The sequence below is a fragment of the Cervus elaphus genome, chromosome 9 (assembly GCF_910594005.1).
Source record: "Cervus elaphus chromosome 9, mCerEla1.1, whole genome shotgun sequence".
In the NCBI taxonomy this organism is placed as follows: Eukaryota; Metazoa; Chordata; class Mammalia; order Artiodactyla; family Cervidae; genus Cervus; species Cervus elaphus.
In genome coordinates this window covers 48,693,487-48,718,385 of record NC_057823.1, presented here as the reverse complement: position 1 = coordinate 48,718,385, position 24,899 = coordinate 48,693,487, and the positions used below count along the sequence as shown (strand labels likewise).

Genomic DNA, 24,899 nt, shown 5'->3' with positions numbered 1-24,899 from the left:
GGGGAGCATCCTGTGAGCACAGGTCTGCGGCAGCCCGCCAGGATGGGGGCCCAGGTAGGCTATGCAGAGTGCCGCAGTATTCTCTGCCCACCCAGCCCCAGAGTAGGAAGGTAGTTCCACAAAGTCTACACAGCTATGACAAGGAAAGAGGTGTGGGGGCAGGGGAGTGAGGACCACACAAACCTCTCTGAAACAGAGCATCAGAAAGTCTCCATCCTTTGGAGATGGGAAGTTAGAAGTCAGTGATAGAATTTCAGTTCTCATGAACTAAACTCGAGCAAGTCTCAACCTATTTGAGCCTTAGTTTCCTCATGTGCAAAATGGAAAAATGGAAAGAATGTCTGCTGTCCAATCCCTCAGGGGTCCATTAATTCATTCATTTGTTCACCTACTAATTAAACTGGGGTCACATGCCAGGCCTAAAGGCAGGCTGCCAGGAGAAACCTCCCAGGTCCCTGGAGCCTCCAGAAATGCATAGTCCAGCTGCTCTGATAACCACAGAAGCTCACATTAGTGAGAAGGCTTAGTAAAAGTGTGAAAATGCCAAACCACCGGCATCACTAACATGAAATGTCTCACATTGAATGTAATCTGCTGAAAAGGGGCAAAATGTCTGTGAAGTCTCACTGCTTCTCAGACTTCCATGTGTGTTAGGGTATCTGGTTAAACTGGAGAGCCTGATTCAGAAGGGCTGGGGTGAGCCTGAGCTTCTGCATTTCTAACAAGCTCTCAGGGCAGCTGCTGCTGGTCTGTGGCCACATTTTGAGTAACAAGGTGTGCGGTTAATACTGAGTGATTACTGTTCACTAAACCCAAAATGTAAATTAGTTTATCCAACCCACTAATCGTAGGATTTAGGGAGAGGAGAACACAGAATGGGTAAGTTTTGAGGGAGTTGCCTGACAATGGGCAAGTTCTAGAATATGCGGCTTCCCTGCATGGTGGCCGCTGAGGATGGTCCATCCATCTATAAGACACAGGGGTGAGGCACAGGGGCATTTGAAGGAAGTGAGGTCTGGGGGAGGGGACAGGTGCACATACTTCCTGGCCTGTGTCCAGGATGCTTTGTGGAAAGGCAGGCCACCTGAGAGGCTAGCATGGATTGATCACAGATCTTGGCTAGCTTCTCCTGGGTACCCTCTTCTCCCTGCAAGAGTGCATGGGGAGGAAGCTGGTCTTATGTGGGTCTCATTTGAAACTGTTTAGATTCAGGGAACAAACTGGCTTAGGCCAGATATTACCTTCAGGACAAAGTATCAACTCAGAGCCTGAGGCAGGAAGCTCTCAAATTTCAAGAGGAGTGGGCTAGGATGGGGAGGTGGCTATTCTCTTCTTCAGGCCCTCTCTAAGTCTTTGTTTCTGTCTGTGTGTTCTCCAAAGCATCTACTGTTAAGGCTGCAGAAGGCGCCCAACGAGGGGGTGGCTATGTACTGAAGTCATAAATTTGTCCTTGAAAGAAGTAGCCCACTCAAACACATGTGCTTTACAGTAAGAACAGAGCTGAGGCACCTGGAAAATTCTCTTCTTCACTTGATGAACTCTTTGCTCCAAAAATAAAGCCATAAACTTGTTCAACAGCTGGAATTTTCCCTCTGAAGAGAGTACCTCATCTGGCAGTTGACTTAAGCAGTTATTTGCAGCCTATAATTTTCACAAAAACAGTAGGGTGTGCCTGGCGGGAGATGTTTTCTACAATCCCATGGAATAAAAGAAACAATGAGAAAACTTTGGAACAAAGGATGCTCTGATTCCATCAGAAAATCGACAGTTCAGGGTCACAGCCAAGAAAGACGTGGAAAGTTTTCAAGCAGACTTGTGAGGAGCTGAGAGCACTGTGAAAAGTACAACCTGCAGGGTGCCTGGGTGGGAAGAGCGGGGAGGGGGTGCTGGGAGCAGGGGGCCAGTAAGGAGGTGGTTGCAACAGCACAGGTAAGAAAGCCCGGGGCCCACAGAGGGGGCAGGAGTGAAAGTTAGGAAGAAGGATCCAGGAGGAAAAGTCTGCAAAGGGAGAACCACCAGGACTTGGCCCTGGATAAACTGTAGAGAAGGAAGATCCAGAGACAACCGCAGTCCTGAGGTACCAGCTCCAGGTGACTGAAGAATACAGGCCAGACAATGAGGAAAGGTCACAAAAGGATGGACAGATTTTAACATGCTGGGAAGAGTTTTACAGGGGTGATAACAATTGGAAGTAGGCTTCATTTGTTGTCTATACGTCTCTGGGTCTATAGGGAGAGAGCCAGTTGAAGTGAATGAAGAGGATTGGTGAGAGGAAGGAGATGCTGGCAACTTTACTTCTCTGGGACACTCTTTCTAGTGTCCTTTAGCACTGAAGATTTCCTCCTTTGCTCCAAACTGCATGAAAACAGCAGTTCACAGGGCATTCCTGAGAATCCACCTGCACGATTAGTTTACACCCACACAGGAGGCCACAGGAACCTGGGAGGCTGACCTGAAGTGGATTGCACGTCTCTCATGGGCTGGGGACACATATAATCTACCAGAGCTGAATATCATCAGCTTTATGCAAGCCTCAGGTCTGCCACCCTTAATTCCCCTCAGGCTGAAGAGCAGGAGAGGACTCAGGATGATGAAAAGGCCTTTTGTGTTTTGTTCTAAACTAACTGACCTGCCTGGCGAGGGAGAAAACATTCATTGGATTCAACCCTGTGCCTTTCACGTTGGGGTTCCTATTTGAATACACCAGTTATTTCCTCTTCCAGATCCTCTTACTGCTGCTACATGTCTAAGATGATGGAGTAACATGGAAGCTCTTCTCAGACCTCAGTTTAGCTGCCTGGACCCTAACTGACCACCTCTTTGAGTGTTTCTCAGGTTTCTCAGAGTCTGCTTTGCCATTGCCATTAGTCAGAGTTGGCTAATGCTAGTTGCTGTAACAGAGTATATCAACTCTCAATGGCTTAACTCAGAAAAGGCCTATTTCTCACTCACAGAAAATCCACAGTGGATATTCCTAGTTGGTGTGCTCTCCTGCACACTGCTTCCTCAAGAGGAAACTCGGGCTCCTTCCACTGTGTGGCTCCACCATCTTTGAGTCTTTTTTACTTCATGGCCAAGCCTCTAAGTGGCATGTAACCATTTACCTTATATTTTATATAAGCATCCCAAAGACAGATCCTAATGTGGCAAATAAAAAAGTCCAGTCAGCTTTACTCACATGATAGGTTAACAGGAAAGAAATGAATACTTCTTCATGTAGAAAAGCTCATTCTGAGGAGAGAATGAAACATTTGAAACTTGCCATTATGGAAACTGTCTATCCTTCTCACCCATAGAAATGAGGATGAGTTGTCAGCTAGTGTCTAAACTCCTAGATAAAGAGCAGCTCCAGAAAGGCCATTTGAACTGCACCTTCCTCCCAGGAATAGCCGTAACTTACCTCTCACTCATTGAGCTGCTCTTCTCTGCAGGTCCTACCCTAGGCACATGACATATGTCACAGCTAACTCCCAGGACAGTCTGCAATGTATTCATGGATATGCCCACTGTACAGAGGAACAGACTGAGCACTTGTGAGGCTGGCTAGCTGGCCCAAGCTCACACATTTGTTACATGACAAAACTGGAATTTGATCCCAGACTGTCTGGCTCCAAGACCCACACTAGCTTCACAACATTAGCCTGCTTTTCTCAGTGATCAAAACAAAACAAAACCAGAACCAGCAAAGGAGACAGCAGCAGCTTTAGAGGCCTCACACCCTTTCATGCGGTCCACGGCAAATGGTAAATATTAGCATGCTGGAGCCATCTCTGCCCTTTGAACATCAGGTCTGCTCTGGGTTCCCAGTGACAATAATTTGAGGCTACAATTCCCACTTCCTGCATTAGCTATGAGTATACACAGATTGCGAAACTGCAAAAAAACCCAGCTGCCCCTTGCAGCAGAAGGTAGCAATTACAACAGACTCTGCTCAAAGCCCTTTGCACTTACCAGCTCCAGCTGAGTCCAGGACAATGTACTTGGGATCTCACAGTAAAGACAGACTTAGCGCCAGTGCCGGGAGCCAGTTCATCCCAGCACATACCAGCCAATTATGCCCTCTTTCTCCCAACTCTGTGGTCAATGTCTTCACACTACGAACTTAAGTTGGCCGTGGCACGAGTATTTACACCACAGAAATTGGTAAATGCCTCAAATCAGGGCTTTTTGTTTAACCCAGAAATCCAGCTGATGGTATTCTTGGAAAAGACGTGTGTTGGGGGAGTGAGCAGCTGTGCATTGAGAATTGGTGGGAAATAACAGTAAAAATAACAGCAGCCAACATGAACTAAGCACTTACAGTGTTCCTGGCACTGTGCTGAGCTCTCAAGTATTATCATACATAACCCATAGGAACCATAGGATGTAAGTATTATTTTTATCGCCATTGAAAAAGGAAAAAACTAAAGTTCAGAAAAGGCTAAGTATACAGTAAGCCAAGATTCAAGCTGAGGATTTACAACAAATAACCCTGCCTTTTAACCGCCACGCTTGACCTCTCAGCATAGCACTGTCTCTCAAATATGGTCTGAGGACCCCTGCTTCAAAAGCACTGAGGCTGGTTTACTAAAATGCAGATCCAGGGCCTTACCCCTTATATACTGACATGGAACCTCTGGGGCAGGTGGCCCAGAACTCTGGATTTTTATTGAGCTCTCTGGCAACTCTCCTGTTCACTAACATTTGCAAACAAGGACTGATGGATTAAGATTTGGCCTCCAGTTAGGATCTTCCCAGATTGCTAAATCATGTTCAACTCTTTGTGACCCCACAGATTACAGCACTCCAGGCTCCCCTGTCCTTCACTGTCTCCCGGAGTTTGCTCAGATTCGTGTCCATTGAGTTGGTGATGCTATCTAACCATAGCTTCCCACAACATTTAGTGCTGGCCAGAGAGCTGGTCTTGGCTTGGGCGGGGCTGGAGCCCCGAGCCCAGAGCTGGGGGATCCAGACTGATGCCAGATCCTTCCCTAGAAGCAGGTGAGTCCTTGTGCTGGGCAGCCTCCGTGGGCAGTAGGACAAGGACAATGCTGGCAGCTGGTGTGGAGTTGGGTGCTGGGGCACGCAAGGAGCTGACTGTCATTGCAAAGAACTATTGGTCGAGATCTCAATGTACAAGTTTTCAGTATCTGGAGCAAAGCTGCTATGTGTTATTTTCTTCTCAAAATGAAGTTTTGTACCTTTAGTAATAATAAAATCACTTTGGCAGGACAATCATGCAACCTAAATGAAAACACTATCCAGTGACATGGCATTTTACCAACTTTAGCTAGAGAAAGTGTCATCTTCACAGGTATTGATTATATCTTCCTCTCTACTTTTGCAGATGTTGCAAGTTTCTGTAATAAAAGATTAAAAAACAAAAAAGAAAATGCCTGGACATAATCTATATTCCTTCCCATAGTCCCTGCTGCCTGGGAGACAAGAAGGTCTGAGTCCCAGTGGTATGGAGCCAACAGGAAAAGGATGTCCCAGCCCAAGTCCTAGCTGCCCAGGACCCACCCTCCTTGCTAGAGTTCAGCCCCAGGTACCTAGGCCTCAAGCTCCTGCATCCATCCATCCATCACTCAACCCTTATTTATTATCCTCCACTATGAAGCCTGTTCTGTGCCAGGTGCTGCATCCAGCAACCAACAGGACAGGCCTGGTGCTCTGTCCCCGTGACCTCACAGGCAGGGAAACAGACAACACACAGGTGGACAAGCACTTGAGATCCTTTCAGACTGAGAAGGGTTATGAGACAATAAAATAGGACCACGGGAAAGACAGGAATGGAGAGGCTGCTCTAGCTAAGGGAACCATGGGAGGAATCTCTGAAGAGGTGACATGGGAGTATGGACCACGAGGGTACCTCACTATAGGGAAGCAGTGAACCATGAGGGTACCTCAGGGAAGTGCTCCAGGCAGAGGGAACAGCAAGTGCAAAGGCCCTGAGGCAGGCATGTGCTTGGGAGTAAATGAGAAATAACAAGGAAGCTGAAGTGGCTAAAGTGAAGCAAGCAGGAGAGCTGAGATCAGCAGGTGGGCCAGGCAGCAATCATGTGGGACCTCGCAAGCCTGGTGGGGGGCTTGGATTTTACTCCAAGTGGAACGCCATGAACACTCTGGTTTGCAGTGAGGAGAAGAGACCTTAGTGGGTAAGAGTGGTGGCTGGTGAATCAGCTTAGATATCACTGCAGTTTCTGAGGCAGCAGGTGAAAACCGCTTGGACTAGTGCGGCAGCCGAGGAGAGGGAGAGAGGAGGTCAGACTCCAGCTGCTTTTGGAGATAGAGGGCTTGCTGATGGGTTGAGGGGAGGGGAGGGGAAGAGCAGAATCAAGGATAACTCCTGGGGTGGGGGTCTGAGCAACTGGGTGAAGACAGAGGCTGAGCACTGAGAACAGAAAATGTGGGTGACAAGCCACCGAGCAAAAGCAGAAGCCTGGTGATGGGGGAGAAAAAGCAGCCAGCAAGTGAGCAGTAGGAATGCAACACGATGCCAGCGACAGGGGAGCAGAAGCCAAGCCTTGTAGGGGCTCTTCTTTGGGCAGCAGAGCTGACCAATCAGAGGCGATCAGCGCCGCCCCCTCCCCCCACCAGGACCCTTCCTAAGTAGCCCCTAGGCTGTGAGCACAGAGTGTCCGAACACTGGGGGCCTGCCCAACAGGACATGAATAAAGGGAGTCACCATGGCCAGTCTCACACTCCGCCGGAGGGGCCCCACCCCAAAGGGCACACACCATGCACTCACACCCATACCTCCCACACGCGCCATGTTCTCTTTCTGCGTCCCTCTGTCTACGTGTTCAAACAGCAGCTGTTGTTGAATCCATCACACATTTTCCTTCTCCCATGAAGCCTTTCCTGATCACTGAAGTCAAAAAAGAGCTGCTGTGTTTGCTCATCCCTGCCCCGCGGTGTCCCCTCAGCTCTTTCAGGACACTTGGCATGGCCTGCCTGATGTGCCTGGGGAAATGAGACAGCCACACATCAGCAGCTTGAGGGAGGGACTGAGCCCCTTCCGCCTTCATCCTCCTGGGAGCTCGTCCTCCTTCACGGCTTACCCTAAGTGGCCCCTTCTGGATGTCCATGCAGTTCTAGGGGCCCCTTCTCCAGTGCTCCCACTGCATCCAGCACTTGCTTCCCCGAGAGCACTGGACTAGCTGCCCTGGCATTGTCTGTGCTTGTCTATCTCCTCACAAACCAGGAGCCTCTCCATGCAGAAGAGCAATAATGGCTGATGGTTGGTAAATACTATGCATTGATTACGTGCTAGGCTGTGCACTAAGTGCCTTTTATGCTCCCATCCATCCTTTGAAATGGGTAATACTGTTAACTCAGATTCCACATGGGGAGGCTGAGGCTGGGAGAATCTAAGAGTCTCATCTTTCTTCATACATTGGGCAGCAGGACCTGGGATTTGAATGGAGGTTGTCTGAGAGATCCTGCTCTGGCTCCCTGGTACCTCCCACAACCAATCCCAGGGAAGAGGGTCTGAATCACCTTCAGAGCCTTAGCACTCGGCACAAATCACCAGAGGCCAGGAGCCCCAGAACATGTGTCTTCCGCCAGGCTGCTCTGACCTATCTTGAGGAAGTAGCCAGGAGACAGGCCATATTTACTCAGGTGCCAGGTGTAACAGGTGGTGGTGGCGGTGGCAGGAGAGGGGGATCTGGCCTCAGAGGTTGGACAACTTCTCACAGACAGGAAGCTCTCTTTGAAAAGAAAGGGCTGGGCTGATGGCCAGATGGGCAGCCAGAATGAGACAGCTGAGTTCAAAGAGAGTGTTTCAGGGTGACTGACTCCTGAGAACAAAGCAGGCGGTGGCCGCACAGATTCATCTGTGTTCCAGCCAGGCCAGTACACCCTCAAGAGCAGCCTCTGCCAGGCTGCCAGGGGTTAGGATGTGAGACTTTGCCCCGGGGATCAGTCACCCATCAGGGGTTATTGACATCCTGATGCCCTGGGAAGACCTAGCTTCATCTCCAGGGAGTGAAAGCCCAGGGATATTCCCTCTGTTTCCTTGTTTGTAAAATGGAAAGACTAATACCTGAAGGAGTTAATGGAAGAATTAAATGAGATAATTCTCAAAAGCTCTTTACATAGGTCCTGGAGCACAGTAAATACAAAACAAAATACTAGCTAATTTTGATCCAACTTGACCTTTACATGTGCCCCTTAAAGTAACTGGCCAAACAGTACTGACCCTAAAGTCAGAAGTCTTCAGTTCATGAATACAGCCAAATGACTAACCATACATCTCTGGGCCTCTGTTTTCTCTTCTTTAAAATGGGGATGTTGCCACCATCCTGCTCGATATTTGACAAGGATCTGCATTGCTCATGTACAAGGAAGATCTTTGGAAAGCCCAGAGCCTGGGGGAAGGCTAATTATAAATTGTCTTGTCCCTTAGCTAGCTAATCCAGAATCTGCTCCAGTAAGGGACGGGCCCGAGGTTGGGGATTGGATGTAACTGAGAAGCTGAGCTGGTTAAGAAGACAACCTTGTTTTTGCCGATTTGCCACTACAAGGCACATGCAGAGACTGTGCTCCACAGCACATCCTCACACCCTGGAGCAGTACACAGACCCACCACTAAAACCTTCACCTTCTTCATGACTTCAAGCCAGGTCCCAAACAGATGTGACAGCTGGAACGCTAACTGAACAGTGCCAATTGAAACAGTTATTCGCTGCATCTCAGGATGGAAATGTTTGCAACAGTGTGAGCCTGCTGTAGAAACCCAACACTGAGCTTATCATTGTGTACAGATTACTGGAAAGGTGCTCACTCATGGGTGCTGGTGATTCTGCCACCACTTCCTTTCAGATCTGGGGGGCGGGGGGACACTTACAGGGAGAGGATGTTCAAGGGCATGGCAGTGGGGATGAGGAGGCCTCCAAAGAACAGCAAAGACATCCCCTCAGTCAGATGCTGCGCTGGGTGCTTAGGACACAGAGGTGACCGTGACCATCCCCTCCTGATGGAGCCCACAGTCTGTCACAGAGCACGTCACAGTGTGGGGTCAGCAGCCATCAGGAGGATGCCCAGGGTGCTTGGGGACAGTAGAGCAGGTGGATGCAGTGGACCGAAGAGTCAGGGAAGTTAACTAGGCAGGCAGGGAAGAGTGTGGGCAGCGATGTCAGGCATATTACTTGATCTTGTTCTAAAAACACCCCCCTGTTACAGCACAGGGGGGGCTGGGGTAGACACAGCTCCATGTAGACCGAGCAAGTGTGTGGCTCATCCTTGGCCTTGGTATCTACAGCCAGAGAGGCTGAGAAACTGCTGTTCTCACCTTTGTCTGAACCAAAGGGAGTCCTGGCTGGGCTGCCTTGTGCTTTTGTCACTAAGACATTCTTGGCTCAGAGATCGAGGTGCTCAAAAGCATCCCTGAGTAGTGATTGGAAGTTTCCAGGTTTGCCTTGGGGAAATTCCTCCAGATCTCAGACTTCTTGTCTTTTTACACTCTGAACGAAACAATACAAGCCCGCACATCTGCCTCTGCTATTTTTGCCTGTGGGTCCCTGTCTGATATAAAATATTACCATCTTGTTCATTGCTCACTGTGAATGGCATTTTCATAGCCATTTCTATAGTAATTAAATTTCTTGAGGGTTTTTTTTTTCCAGTGCTGATGAGTGTGGTGAAGGGCTGTCAGGAGTGATGAAAAAGCACAGGCAGGTTTGATCAAGAAGGCATTTTTCCCTGCATGTAGCCAGAAAGGAGACCTGTTCGACATTTAATAGTATTTCTCAAAGTATGCTCCTTGGAGCCCCACCTTCACACCAGCTAAAAGGTGTTTTGTGAGAAAGGCATCCCAAGATCAAGTTTGTTTGGGAAATAATAGATTTAAATAATAGATTTAAAAATGCTGATGACAGGTTTCCTGGCTTTGAGGTTTCTTAGACTCTTTCATATGCAGATGGGCACTAAAATCTCCAGGAGAGAAGACAGCACCTGTAGGCATGACCCAGATTCTCCCCACTCTAAGAATAAGATCCTCTGTTGGTTTCCTAGAGCTGCAAACCAAAGTTACAAACTGGATGACTTAACACAACAAAAACTGATCTCTCACTAAGATCATGGCAACTGGTCCCATCACCTTATGGCAAATAGATAAGGAAACAATTGAAACAGTGACAGATTTTATTTTCTTGGGCTCCAAAATCACTGCAGACAGTGACTGCAGCCATCAAATTTAAAGATGCTTGCTCCTTGGAAGAAAAGCTATGACGAACCTAGACAGCATATTAAAAATCAGTTATATCACTTTGCTAACAAAAGTCTGTCTAGTCAAAGCTATGGTTTTTCCAGTAGTCATGTATGGATATGAGAGTTGGACCATAAAGAAGGCTGAGTGCTGAAGAATTGATGCTTTTGAACTGTGGTGCTGAAGAAGACTCTTGACAGTCCCTTGGACAGCAAGGAGATCAACAAGTAAATCCTAAAGGAAATCAACCCTGAAAGTTCACTGGAAGGATGAGGCTGAAGCTCCAATACTTTGGCCACAGGATGAGAAGAGCTGACTTATTGGAAAAGAGCCTGATGCTGTGAAAGACTGACAGGAGGAGAAGGGGGCAACAGAGGATGAGTGTTTGGATGGCATCATCAACTCAATGGACATGAATTTAAGCAAACTCTAGGAGATACTAAAGGACAGGGAAGCCTGCTGTGCTGCAGTCCATGGGGTCGCAAAGAGTTGGATGTGACTTAGCGACTGAACAACAGCACAGTGCTGGAGGCAAGTTAGTAAAGGTGGTATCTTCAGACTTATCTTTCTCACCTGCATGTCAAAGTCCTAACATCCATCTCATAGGACGGTTGTGACGGTTAAAGAGATAAATAAGCAGGAGAGTGACATGGTCAGATTAGTTTTTTGGAAGAAAACAGTCACCCTGGTTTCTGTGTGGAAGATGAGCTGGCAGGGTCCAGGTCTTGATCATGCCGGGCCCCGTTTTGGGTGCATCCCAGGAAACACCCCATACAGTATATCTGTTCATGATAACACATGTGTGTGAGGAATGCCCAGATCTCGACTCTGTGAGGTTCTGCTCAGAGAACAGGGAGTCAGCGCTGTCTTTCTGAACCACCATCAGTCAGCTCAGACACCACCATGGGACATGAACCAAGCTACTAAAAGTTTGGGGCACATTTTCTCCTCTAAATGTGGGAGTGATACACAAGTGTCCCTTACAACATGACATGAGGACTGAGTGACAAAATGCACAGCAAAGAGCTTTGATATGCATGTAGGGCTCAAGACACGATGGTGGTAGGGGTTATGCTCCTCAAATACTGCCTCCAGAAGGCTACCAAGTCGCCCCCTCAGGCTATTCGGCTTACTGTGGTCCCAGGGAGGATATCAGAGGCAATTATTAGAAAAAAATCTCATAAGATGAGAAAGTGCTAAACTCAGCCTGTGATCCCCAGTAAAGTCATCCTTAGCTGTGTGCTGAAGCTTCTGACTGCCAGTGATGGGTGCAGGGAGAACAAGATGGCACACAGCCTGGGCAGAGCGGACCGGGGGAGGCAGCAGGGGATAGGTCATTAGGGCATCTTGAGGGGCCGATGGTCCGAATTCTGAGGCAGGTGGGCATCACCGCCACTGCTGCAGGGCTGGCAGCCGGGAGCACACTGTGAATGGGGAGAGCTGCGGGTCTCCAGATGACTCCATGCAGATGGAAGGGAAGGGGGCTCATCGCCAGACCTGTAGGCATGACAGGACCCAGCAGTGCTGCCTGTCGATTGCAAGGCAGGAAAGCGAGCTCCCTAAGGCTCCAGCTCCCTTGTGATTTATGGGGGGCAGAATGTCTCAACCTGCACCCAACCTGGGTTTAGAAACCGAGAGCAAGGGGAGGCCTGGTCCCCATGTGCACAGTGGCATCCACTGCATTGCTGCTGGCAGAGAGTCCTGCAGAGCCCCCAAGACGGGGAGCCCAGGGTGTGCACACAGAGCCCAAAGGGACTTAAGAATTCCCTTCTCTCTCTCTCTGACAGGGTGCCTGTGCTTTGACCTACTTCTGCAGACAGTGCCTGTGAAGATAATAGGGCACCTGCACATCAAGGGAAGAATTTCCAACCAGAGTCCCCTCTGGAACCAGGGCAGAGCCTTGGGAGGCAACAGGAAAGAAACCCTAAGGCTGGACTCACAAGCCATCTGTGCAGAGGAGTTGGGCCAGCAAACACCCAGAAGGACCAGATGCTGGCCTGCAGGGACCCCTCCAGACTGTGACTTCTGAGCTGGCACCCCTCTGGTTCAGGGCTTCTCCTCAGCCCCAGCACAGTGCCTGATGTTTAGCACAAGTTCACTCAATAATTGACAAGGCCTGAAATTCACATTTTTAGTCCAATACCATTTTCTATAAGTCATGTGAAAAATGTTAATGGAGGTTCAGAGATAACAAAATAAGAGACAATCAGGGTGAATAAGTCCTCAGACCAGGGAATTTAGGTTCTGTTTCCCTAGTGGCTTGGATGTTAAAGAATCTGCATGCAGTGCAGATTCCTGGGTTCCATCCTTGGGTTGATGAGATCCCCTGGAAAAGGGAATGGCTACCCACTCCAGTATTCTTGCCTAGAGAATTCCATGGACAGAGTAGGAGCCTGGTGGGCTACAGTCCATGGGGTTGCAAAGAGTCGGACATGACTGAGTGACTAACACTTTCGCTTTTCACTTTTTTCTCCCACTTAATGAGCTCTGCAACCTTACAGATAAGAAGGTTGCCCGTGATGGGTCCTACCTCTCCAGGTAGTTGTGATCACTGATGAGTCCATGAAGAGGTGGTCTTTCACAATCCTGCACAGAGTATATGTTCAATAAATGTGGGTTCTTGATATTTTTTAATTGAGACATAAACCATATAAAATTTTGTATAAAATACATAGATCTTAAGTATTCCACTTGATTGAGTTTTGACAATATAAACCTATATAGATACTGTATAAATCTGCCTAGCTATCATCTGAGTCAAGGTCTAGACATGAAGCATTTCCAATCACCCCTGAAAGTTCCCTCATAACCCTTTCCAGTTGATCTCTGTCTCCCTGCTCACAGAGGCAACTGTTTTCTGATTTCCATCATTGTAGATGAGCTTTGTCTATTCTAGTACTTCATATAAAGGGAAGCATACAGTATGTTCCCTGGACTCATTTTTCTGTATCTGTTTTTTGTTGTTGTTGTTGTTGAGGATAATGTTTTTGAAGCTCATCCATATTGTTGTAGGTGTCAGCATTTTGCTGTTGTTTTTTTTTGGGGGGGGTGCATCCTGAATATTCATTGGAAGGACTGATGCTGAAGCTGAAGCTCCAATACTTTGGCCACCTGATGCAAAGAACTGACTCACTGGAAAAGACTTTAATGCTGAGAAAGATTGAGGACAGCAGGAGAAGGGGGAAAGAGAGGATGAGAAGGTTGGTGGTATCACTGACTCAATGGACATGAGTTTTAGCCTGCTCCAGGAGATAATGAAGGACAGGGAAGTCTGGCATGCTGCAGTCCACAGGGTCACAAAGAATCAGACACAACTTAGCAACTGAACAGCAACAATAACATTGGTGCATAGTATTCCATTGTATGCCCTGGAGGAGAAAATGGCTATTCACTCCAGTATTCTTGCTGGGATAATCCCATAGACAGAGAAGCCTGGCGCGCTACAGTCCATGGGGTTGTAAAGAGTTGGACAGGACTGCATCAACTGAGCAGGCATGCATACATTCCATTGTATGAATGTATCACTTGTGAAAAAAATCTATTCTTCTACTGATGAACATTTGGTTTGTTTCCAATTCAGGGCTATTATAAATAAGTCTGCTCAGTCATGTCCGACTCTTTGCAACCCCATGGACTGTAGCCCACCAGGCTCCTCCGTCCATGGGATTCTCCAGGCAAGAATACTGGAGTGGGTTGCCATTTCCTTCTCCCTTATAAATAAGTCTATCATAATTATCATATTATGATATAATATCATAAAATATATTTCTTGTACAAATATGTTTTCATTTCTCTTGAGTAAATAGGAGTGAAATCACTGGTCATAGAATAGATATATTGTTGGAGGGTGGAGGGAATGAAAATTGTCCACAGAACTAAGAACGTATCTTGAGACCAAAAAACAAGGCAGACAGTTCCATACAGTGTATAGATCAGGTTACTTACTATAGGGTAGCATGCCCACAGGGTGGGACCAGGCAGAAACAATCCGGAAGTATTCGCAGAGGTATTCCACACTGCCAAGGGGCCATTAGGACAACTTTATAGTTAACCTAGGGTATGGAGGTCTGTACCTGAAAACAGTAAGTACATTCTTATGTCAGGATTTATGAATGGGTAAGTAGCCTCGTGGGCACTGGGAATGTCAGGGAAGGTCTTCATCGTTGTTTGGTGACTAACAGAGCAGAGAGGCCACCTAGACCCAATGATTGCTAAACAATATCTATTAACCACAAAGTCTTCAATGACAGAGAAGAGATTTACTGCACAATACAGTCCTGGGTAGGATCAGTGGAAGGACAGGAGGAAGCAAACAGGCTCAAGATGGTGACAGTTATGCTAACAGACATACATTTATGTTTATAGGAAACTGCTAAATCATTTACCAAAGGGACTGTCTCATTTTAGATTCTCACCAGTATGGCATGAGCGGTCCATTTGCTCCATACCCTCACTAGCATTTGGAGTAATCAGCCCTTTTGAAATTTTAACCACTGTATTAGGTGAGATATAATATCTCAATGTGATTTTAATTTAGATTTTCCTGATGACTAATGATGTTGACTATCTTTTCATGTGTTTAGTGGCCATTTGCATGTCTTAATTTGTAAATTTCTGTTCTCATTTTTCTTTTTTTTTTTTTTTTTTTTTTTTTTTTTTTTTTTTTTTTTTTTTTTTTCTTTTTTAATAAAGTTAAACAGTAAAACAAAAATTCACAAGCTGCCCTGTCCGCCCCCCCGCCTCCCTCCCCTCCCCGCAGTCTTCGGCGCTGGCTCCCTTTCCTTCACCCCACTCACACAGACACAGGGTATCCAACTGAGAAAACGAAACTGCTCTAAGGACGTGGAGACGTGATGAAGGGAGGAGGTGAATTGTGTCCACATTCGAGGTTAAACTGAGCAAGTCTGCATTTTCTGGATTCCGGGTGGTGTCCTTTCATTAGCCAAACTGAAAAAAGAAATTCCCTGGACCAGAAGCTTCAAAGCTGAAGCCCCCAGGACCACCAAAGAATGCCTTGAAGATATTGTTTGCATCAAAATCACCCATATTCATGCCCTCTTCATCAAGGTCTTGTCCACTGTCATAGCGAGTCTTTTTCTTGGGATCAGAGAGAATGGTAAAAGCTTCTCCGACTTCCTTGAACTTTTTCTCCTCCTCCTTCTGAACTTCGGCACTGGCTCCACTGTGCCGATCTGGATGGTGCATCAAGGCCCGCTTCCGGTAGGCTTTCTTGATCTCGTCCTCAGAGGCATTCTTGTCTACACCAAGAATCTTGTAGTAATCTTTCCTCTTACTCTTCTTCAGTTCTAACTGTGCATTTTTAAGGAGCTGTTTGTGTTCTTTTGTTTTCTCCGTCTGATATACTTTTTCATAGTCCCGTACTGCTTCTTCATACTGTTCTGTGTCCAAGTAACACTGAGCTCTTCTCAAGTAGGCTTTTATATACGTGTCATCGAGCTTCACTGCATTTGTGCAGTCTTCTATTGCATCATCTAGTTTCCTAAGCTTGGAATTAACCGTACCCCGATTACAGTAGAGTTTAGCATTTGTTTTTATATTGTTGGGGTCTATCCCCAGGGCTTCTGTGTACAGTTCATATGCTAGCTTGTAATTTCCTTCTTTAAATGCTTTATTCCCATCTTCTTTCTTTGCTTTAAGTGCTTTGGCATTTCTGCAAGCAACGCAGGCCTTCTCATGGTCAGGAGCCATCCTGAGAGCCTGTACAAAAAACTGAACCGCCTTCTCAATACAATCTTCATAATAAAGGCAAAGACCTCGTACATACAGAGCATCAGCATTGGTGGAATCCATTCGTAAAATGTCACTGGCCACAGACTGTGCTTCTGGGTAACGACCCAGCATTGCTAGACATTCTGCTTTGAGGATTTTGAAGCGATGGCAGGCAGGGGCGTATTCTAGGGCACGGTCCATGCAAAAAACCACCTTCCGAAAATCCCGCTTCTCAAAATCCGTTTCTGCTATTTTCTCATATTCTATGACTGCATTCGCATTCTTGAACCGGACAAAACTGTCATCCAACCTCACTGACTGCTGTGCATCCACGAGAGCTTCCCGGAACTTTCCAAGCATCATCAAGGTGGCGGCTCGATTCCCATAATAGCTAGCATTTTTAGGACACATATCTATGGCTTTTGTATAATAGTTATAAGCTTCATTGTAATCTTTCTTGGCATAGTAGGCATTTCCTTGTTCCTTGAAAGACTCTGCTTCTCTCTTCGTCTCCTCATCGTCTAGCAGCTCTGGCTCGGTCGCCGCCATTACCACATCGCACTCCGCGGCAGCCGCCATCTTACCGCCGGGACCAGAGAGCCGGGTGGGAGGTCGGCGGTGAAGAGCACTTCCGGTCGGAGCCTGTTCTCATTTTTAAAATTGGCTTGTCTTTCTGTTTTGCTCTGTGGAAGTTCTTGACATTCTAAATATAATTCCTTTATCAGCTATGTGTATTTCATATATTTTCCCTTCTGTGGCTTACCTATCTCCATTTCCTTAATGGTGTCTTTTGAAGATGAAAACACAGAAACTTAGTCTTGACAACTAATTCATTATTCTTTCCCTGTATGGTTAGTACTTTTTGTATCTTGTCTAAAAAATCTTTGCTTACTCCAAGGCTGTGAAGATAATCTCCTCTTTTTCTTTTCTAGAAGATTTTTTATTCTAGGTTTTACAGTTAGGTTTATGATCCATCTCAAATTGTCATTTTTTAAAATTGTAGTATTGACTACAGCCATAAACACTAAGGAAATTCTCAGATTCTTTAGAAGATCAGATGTAAGCCACAGGTGGAAAAGATATTGATAATATCAGTTCTAAGAAAAAGCCTTTAATAAAGTCATGGCTGACTGACCACAGGCCACACATGGCTGGCTATGAACCACCAATCAGATAAACAGCTATGTTGACTTCCCCATGTTCACCCAGGGGGCACTGAGCTTCCAATTACTAACTCAAACAACCGCAGCATGACCTTACAGTGGCCCTGGGACCCGGGGCAGGCTGAAGCCTAGGTACCCAGTATGAGCACCAGGAGATGGCACTTAGGACACCAGGTGAGCCCCGCCTCATTAAGGTGGCTCTCAGAAGCCTCCCTGCACCGACAACTAGGAACACGGCATGCTTTAGAAAGTTCCTCACGGCTGGATACAGACACTCCCGAAGATGGCAAGACCCCCAAGCAGCAGAGCCCTCCATACCTCCCAGCACAGCCTAGACAGTTAGGGAAGCAGGTACAAGGGCAGAGTGATGTGGGAGCCTGGATCAGGGGCAATGGGAGGTCATGAAAGCATGGGTTCCTCATGTAGCAAGGAGGAAAGGACCTCAAAGGTTGTGCTCTTAGGAACAAACACCTACAGCCCTGCCTTTGAGAGCCTGCTCCTGGAAAGTCCCCTGGCAGCTAGGGCCTATGAGATGGGTCTGATCACTTCAAGGATACACCAGGGCTGGCCTTCTCTTGGGCCATGGGAGAAAGCTACTGGGGTATTCTTAGATAGCAGTGCTGCCATAACCTCAGTGCCCTGCTGTCTCTGCTGGCTCATACATCTGGTCTACCCTCCCATTATGTCAGACCGGACAGTCTTATCATGGTGCTGGCATATGGGATGAGGGGGTGCAGCTAGGACTCAAGGAAAGGCAGGGTCCAGGCTCTGGCAAAGGAGGTTTTCCAGCTGCCCATACTGTACTGATGAAACTTCTTCAAAGAAAGGAAGGGATGTGCCAAGGTCACACAGCTGGTGAGCGATGGTACAGGGATTTGAGTCTGATCAGTCTGACTCCAGAATCATGTTATATCCTGAGGAAACCAATAGATCGGGGCTTCTGATTGCTCCTTGGTCTCCTGAGCAGCCTGGGGCAGGGCAGGTACTTCAGCAAAATACGCAGCCGGTTGGGCTCTAGATGACCACTGTTTGTGGGCATTCACCTAAAATCACGACCCACCAAGCCCAAGAAGCCTGGCCCTTAGAGGCCAAGCTGAGTCAGCACTGCAGAGAGGGCAGCCTGTGTGTCGCCTCCTTCTCAAGGAGTGAAGCATTACCTGAGGCAACCTGTGACACTCAGGGTTAACCCAGAACTTCGAGTTTTAAAAAAAGCAAAGCTCTTTTCCTCTGGGTCTCCTTAAAAGAGACTCATTTCAGCATCATTTCTAACTCAAATAATTTTGAATGTCAATTGTGTGTCTTTAATGAGCCCAGAAATTTTCATAATTATCCTTTTTTTTTTCCAAAGCCATAATTATAGGTTTGAGTATATGCTACAGACAAGAAATTTAAATAGTGCTTTTTACATGCTTAGGAATTCTGCTTCTTTCTCCTTTCAAAAAAAAAAAAAATTAAAGATGGCTTCCAATCATCTTTCCATTATTTTTCTTTCTTCTTGAGGTCACCACTGGGAGATGAGACTCTAACTGTCTAGTCCCTCATCCCCACATGTCCCAGTGCCATCTGCTCTTGCAGGACACAGTGGCTTCTCCCATGCTGGCTCGGGGGCTGGGGGGAAGTCCACTACACACTGGGACCAGCCCCACACCCCTCAGCACAATGACTGCCTGGAGGCAGGAAGGGCTGTTTACAGCTGTTCTCCAGTATGGAAGGCCCAGGCCAGCTCTGAGTGAACCTGGAGATCTCCCACAGGTGTGCAGGGGACTGCCACTCCAAAGGTCAAAACAGGATGGTGTGGCAGACATTCCCCAGATGGGTTTCCTTCTGTGTGAAAACCTGCTGCTCCCAGAGGTACCCCAAGGCCTGCCCTTGTTCCACAGCTTGGGTTTGAATTGGCATGCAGGTGGAGGGGCTGAGAGGCAATAGCACAGGAGGCTGGGGAGAGTATTCATTCATTCATTCATTCATTCAGTATTCACTGAGCATCCCTGTCCTGGAATTCACTGCCAACCACATCTCTCTCTTTGCCTACTCTATACCTAGCACAAAATTTGGAACAGGAGATCCAAGAAAAGTAAGAATCAGATCCTCCTCACTCAGAGCTCCTGTACATCCTGACAGCATCACCAAATTTGGCGTGACTCAAGGCCCTACCTTGGGCTTCCCAGGTGGTGCTAGTGGTAAGGAACATGCCTGCCAAGGCAGAATTCTGACATAAGAGACATGGGTTCGATCCCTGGGTCGAGATGATCCCCTGGAGGAGGGTGTGGCAACCCACTCCAGTATTCTTGCCTGGAGAATCCCATGGACAGAGGAGCCTGGCGGGCTATAGTCCATGGGATCACAAAGAGTCGGACACGACTGAAGCGACTTAGCACACATGCACGCATGGCCATACCTTGTCCTCAGCAGGAGTGGAAAGGACACTCTGCCCCACTCATCTTTGACTAATCTCCTGTGAGCCAAATCAGTCTGCTCCCGACCTAGTGGCCTTGCTAGTCTGTATTCCCCTACTGCTCCATGGCATTCCCAGATATTTCCACACTGAGCTTATGCCAGGCACTTTCCAGGCATGCACTGGATTCTTTGCTCTTCAGAATTGCCCTTGGGCAGCGATACCACTGTTACACCCACCCATTTCATGGTGTTGTAACTGAGGCTCAGCAAGGTCACCCTTGCAGGGGACACAGGGCTCTCATCCATGCAGCTCTTCTCTAGATTTGCTTCAAGTCACAGCAGGTTAGAGAGCCAAGATTTGTTTCCTCCTGGGTTAGGATCAGCCATCTCCATTAAGAAGGGAGAGATTCTACTCTTGTTAAGTCTTCAGAATTTTCTCTCTTCCCCAAAGACTAAGGCCAACCTCCCTTGTGTCCCAGAGCTGCTGGGAATTTGTTTACTTCTAAACCCAAAAGCCCATGTTCTGGGAAGAAGGTTGGGGCGGGAGCAAAAACATGTGGCTGGATTCAGAGAGAGGCTCCCAGGGCGTCTGTCCTGCGGCCAGGCTCCAAGAGGAAACATAGCCGCCTCCCGGACAGGCATCGGGAGGAAGATGCCAGCACAGCTGCCCCGGGGTGTGGGGCCGGCCAGACAGAGGCCCCTGCGGTGGAAGGCAGCTGTCTGTGAGAATCCGGCAAGGCCTGAAGGGAAAGAAGTCACCCGGGCTCCTGCACGGGAAGTCTTCCCGGCTTCAGGAAGGCCAGGCTGCTTCACTCCAGCCCAGCACCCTGCAAAGCCAACTGGGAGAACCCAGGGAAAAAGTAACTGTTTGCTCCTAGGAGACTTAGCAAAGGTTCTTTGCCTGTTGAATTCTTATTGCGAACACAGTCTGTGCTGGGTGCCAGGTCTTGCTCTCAGAGATCTTTTATTCTCAGAGAGAAAATGACAATAAGCAAGAAAAAAGTTGTTAAACATGACAGGTTCAAAGAGTGATGAGTGCTGGGAAGAAGGAGAGCAGGAAGGAAGGTTTCCAACGTGGACTGGGGGCTCAGGGACGCCTCTCTGTGGAGGGGACCACTGAGCTAGCCCATGAGTGACAAAAAGCAGCCGGCCCTGAGAGTACCGGGGAGGAGAGGTCCAGGCAGAGGCACCAGCTAGCTCTTGAGAAGCAAGAAGCTGCAAGTGTGGAGGCTGAAGGGTGAGTGGTAGGTGGGGGGTCCACGGTCAGCCATTCTGGCTGCCAATGAAAGTGTTATCCACTCAGTCGTGTCCGACTCTTTGAGACGCTATGCACGTAGCCCGCCAGGTTCCTCTGTCCATGGGATTCTCCAGGCAAGAATACTGGAATAGATAGCAATTCCCTTCTCCATGGGATCTTGACCCAGAGATTGAACCCGGGTCTCCTATATTGCAGGCAGATTCTTTACCATCTGAGCCACCAGGGAAGCTTCCAGGTGGATAATGAATTTTTAGAGAGCAAAAGTCAAAGCAGGGAGTTGATAGAATGCTCATTTTAATATTATTGTCTGCAGCCATTTCTAGGAGCCGTGTCACATCCCTAAATATCTATGTAGTGTCCTAACTGGGGAGCTGGTTTCATCTTCATATACCTCAAGGTGAATTTTGTTTGACCCTCTGCAGCCCTCCCTCCATGGAGTCCAAGGCTAGGACTGGGTCTCTGAATGTCTGTGTGGGCGGACACATCTGTGTAGCTGGTGGTTCAATAAAAAGGAGTGAATGCAGCACACCGACTGCCCAGGGGACCGGTGCGTTTCATCCAGGAGCCAAGAGTCTCCTTCAAAGCCTCTTTCTGTCTCCGCTCTGGCCCCCCACGGTCCTGCCCGCTGTTGTGGCTGCCTGGCTTCCTGTGGGATGCTCTGCCCAAGAACAGACACCCTGCAGGGCTGCCAAGGTGAGCGGGTGGCCTGGAGCTCACCAGTCACACCCTCCTCATGGCCTTTCAAGCACATCTCCTAAAGCATTTGGAGAAGAAATGCTCTTTCTCCAGAATGTTCCATCCCACTGGCCCCAGAAGCCCCAGAAGCCTGTGGGACAAAGGATCCAGGGGGCTTATCTGGGTGCTGAGGAGGCTATCTCCTTATATGTACTCTACACCCCGAGTTGGAGCAAGGCACGGGGGAAGGGGACGCTGCTGGCCTCCCTCAGGCTATGAATGGAGTTGCACCCCAACAGCCCTGGCTTCCTGTTCTCCCAGCCCTCTCCTGTCTCACCCAGCAGGCGCTCCATGGGTGCCACACAGCCGGGGTGGTGGCAGTGTCTCACTGGAGTCTCCATTCCACTCAACCGACAGTGGCTGCTTTGAGAATGGTACAAACAGGGCTTCAGACCATGCTTTGGTTCAAGAGGAAACAGTGAAGCGCTAGATTATAGATGTCTGCCCCGAGCATAGCAGAAGGCTGTGGAGGTACATGTGCCTGTGCCCAGTCATGCCGGACTCTTTATGACCCCATGGACTGTAGCCCACCAGGCTCCTCTGTCCATAGGATTCTCCAGGAGAAAATATTGCAGTGGGTATTTCCTCTTCTAGGGGCTCTTCCTGACCCATGGACTGAACCCACTTCTCTTGCATCTCCTGCACTGGCAGGCAGACTTTTTACCACTGTGCCCCCTGGGAAGCCCCATGTGGGGGGTACACACGCCCTTTATATGCAGACACGGTCACAGGTCAGCAAGTTTAGAGATGTCAGAAAGAGACTGAGCATACAACTGCATGCTTTGTAGCTGAGCATTTTGAAGCTGCTGCGTCACCTGGCACAACTAGTCCCAATGTTCCAATCAGCTCCTGTCCATGTGGGGCTCACAGGAGAGTCCCTACCAAGGAGATGTCTGTAGCACCATCTGGGCCTCATCTGTTTCTTTCCTTGACTTGACTCAAAATTCCCTAGTTATATGGTAACTAAAATAGCCCAGAATCCTCATGGGCAGGCATTCTCCACAGTAGACTATACAGCCTTCTGATCCTTGCCAATATACCCAGCTAAATGGTATGGATTTTAATCAAATAGAAATTTAAAGAAACTTTAACATTAAACAAACTATGAACATTTCAAATTATTAAAGATCTACTCACAAATCAAATGAGGAAATAGTACATTAAAAGAAGGAACCAATGAAAACATGCCAAAGATGTACACTTCTAAAACTTAAGGTGACTTACTTGGTTTGAGCTTCTAATTTGATCTTAGCTCGCATTAAGGTTTATTTTCAAAAGAAGACAATGTAAAGGTATATAGAGGAACTCTCTGCTTTGGGTCTTCCATTCTAATCCAAATCTTGAAGACAGGCCAGATCAGATCTAGCTCCACTGGAAAACAAATATGCATCTCTGAGTTGAGTGGCAGGTTTAATTAGCAGTCACATTCCATTTTAATTGCCAGATTATTAGCAGAGATAGCATCTCCGTGAGTGACTGCATTGCATGCAAATTTGGACTAAGATACTCTGCTATGTCACTTTTTCCAAGGAAATTAAAACAGGCAGACAGGGCTGGCTCCTCTCTGCTCTCAGAGGTGGCTGGTGGCAGTGGCTCTTTCCCCATAGCTTCTCCTCTGGGGCACTTTTTCATGCAAATAACCCTCTGAAAGGACACAGTAGGATAGACACTAAAACACTAAAAAACCTCCTTTATAAACCCATCTGAGATTGCCTATTTCTCTACCTGCTTGACAGACTATCCAAAACAGGTTTAATCAGAAAACCACAAAACCATTCTCAGGCCAGTGCATGTCACTCTTCATGGAGCACTGGCTCTCCTTGTTGGCTGCTCTTAAGTGGGACTCACTTCTGGACAAATAACTAATATGAGTTACTGTCCGTCTCTTTTCAAAAGATACATTAGCTTGAATAACACCATGTGAGTAGGTCTTGGGTAGGACGCAGGGATCTTCTGAGCCCTCTGGGTTGCTAAAACAGTCACACTGAGGAGGATGGCAGGTAATACACAGACTCTACAGCTGGATGGAAATCTTGTCCAGCCCCCTGCCCTCTGCCCAGAGCTCACCTGCCTACTCTCAGCTAACCTTCACAGCACCTCTGGTGGTGGGAACTCAGTGATTCCCATTTGATTGCCCTTGAGGTAGAGGTATGAAATCTACATCCAATATCTTTGGTTTTATCATTTTGCAAAATAGTTGGGCAGAAAATGCCAAGCTAGATGAATTACAAGCTCAAATCAAGATTTCTGGGAGAAATATCAACCTCAGATATGCAGATGATACCACTCTAATGGCAGAAAATGAAAATGAACTAAAGAATCTATTGATGAGGGTGAATGAGGAGAGTGAAAAAAAAGCTGGCTTAAAACTTAATATTCAAAAAACAGATCATGGCATCTGGTCCCATCACTTCACAGCAAATAGAAGGGGAAAAAGTGGAAGCAGTGATGGATTTTATTTTCTTGGGCTCCAAAACCACATGGGACGGTGACTGCAGCCACAAAACTAAAAGACACTTGCTCCTTGCAAGAAAAGCTATGACAAACCTATACAGAATACTAAAAAGCAGAGACATCACTTTGCTGACAAAGGTCTGTATAGTCAAAGCTATGGATTTTCTAGCAGTCATTTATGGATGTGAGAATTGGACCATAAAGAAAACTGAGTGCTGAAGAATTGATGCTTTTGAACAGTGGTGTTGGAGAAGACTCTTGAGAGTCCCTTGAAGAGCAAGGAGATCAAACCAGTCAATCCTAAAGGAAATCAACCTTGAATATTCATTGCAAGGACTGCTGCTGAAGCTGAAGCTCTAATACTTTGGCCACCTGATGCGAAGAGCTGACTCATTTGTAAAGACCCTGATGCTGGGAAAGACTGAAAGCAAAAGAAGAGGGTGGCAGAGGATGAGATGGTTAGATAGCATCATTGACTCAATGGACATGAATTTGAGCAAACTCCAGGACATAGCAAAGGACACAGGAGCCTGGTGTGTTTCAGTCCATGAGGTCACAGAGAGTCGGACATGACTTATCCACGAAACAACAACATCAAGTACTCTTGAGAGAAGATCAGCATCATTTACAAGGTGAGCAATTTGGTCACCAAGTTTATCTGTTTTTTTCCAGTTTTAGCATTGACCAAAATTCTCTGTCCAGAGTGCCCCTCAGTCCTGGGTAAAGCAGGGTGGTTGGTCAGCCTGTTTCTAAATGCCCAAGTAGCACACACAAGGCACCTGAACAGTGTTCTGCACCTCCAGGGAAGCTACTGGAACACCGCTGAGCTTCCTAGAGACCCAACTTGCTCATACTCCCCCCTCCCGCTGCAGCCGGACAGAGAACCAGACCCAGCAGGCCGGCATCCCTGCCTTTTATCACCCTGCCCCCAGCAAGGATCCCTCCTCCTCAGGCACTGCTGTTTAAGAGC

The 24,899-nt window shown here is 47.5% G+C and overlaps 2 protein-coding genes across 2 annotated transcripts in view; both read right to left on the bottom strand.

The window, feature by feature from the left end:
- The window catches only part of LOC122700159, a 64,499-nt gene that overhangs the window by 33,393 nt on the left and 6,207 nt on the right, over positions 1–24,899 (bottom strand). The window lies entirely within an intron of this gene.
- Positions 14,848–16,547, bottom strand: LOC122700158 (dnaJ homolog subfamily C member 7-like). The gene has a single exon (XM_043912830.1). The coding sequence runs from the start codon at positions 16,499–16,501 to the stop codon at positions 15,131–15,133; it is 1,371 nt and encodes a 456-aa protein (XP_043768765.1). The 5' UTR covers positions 16,502–16,547; the 3' UTR covers positions 14,848–15,130.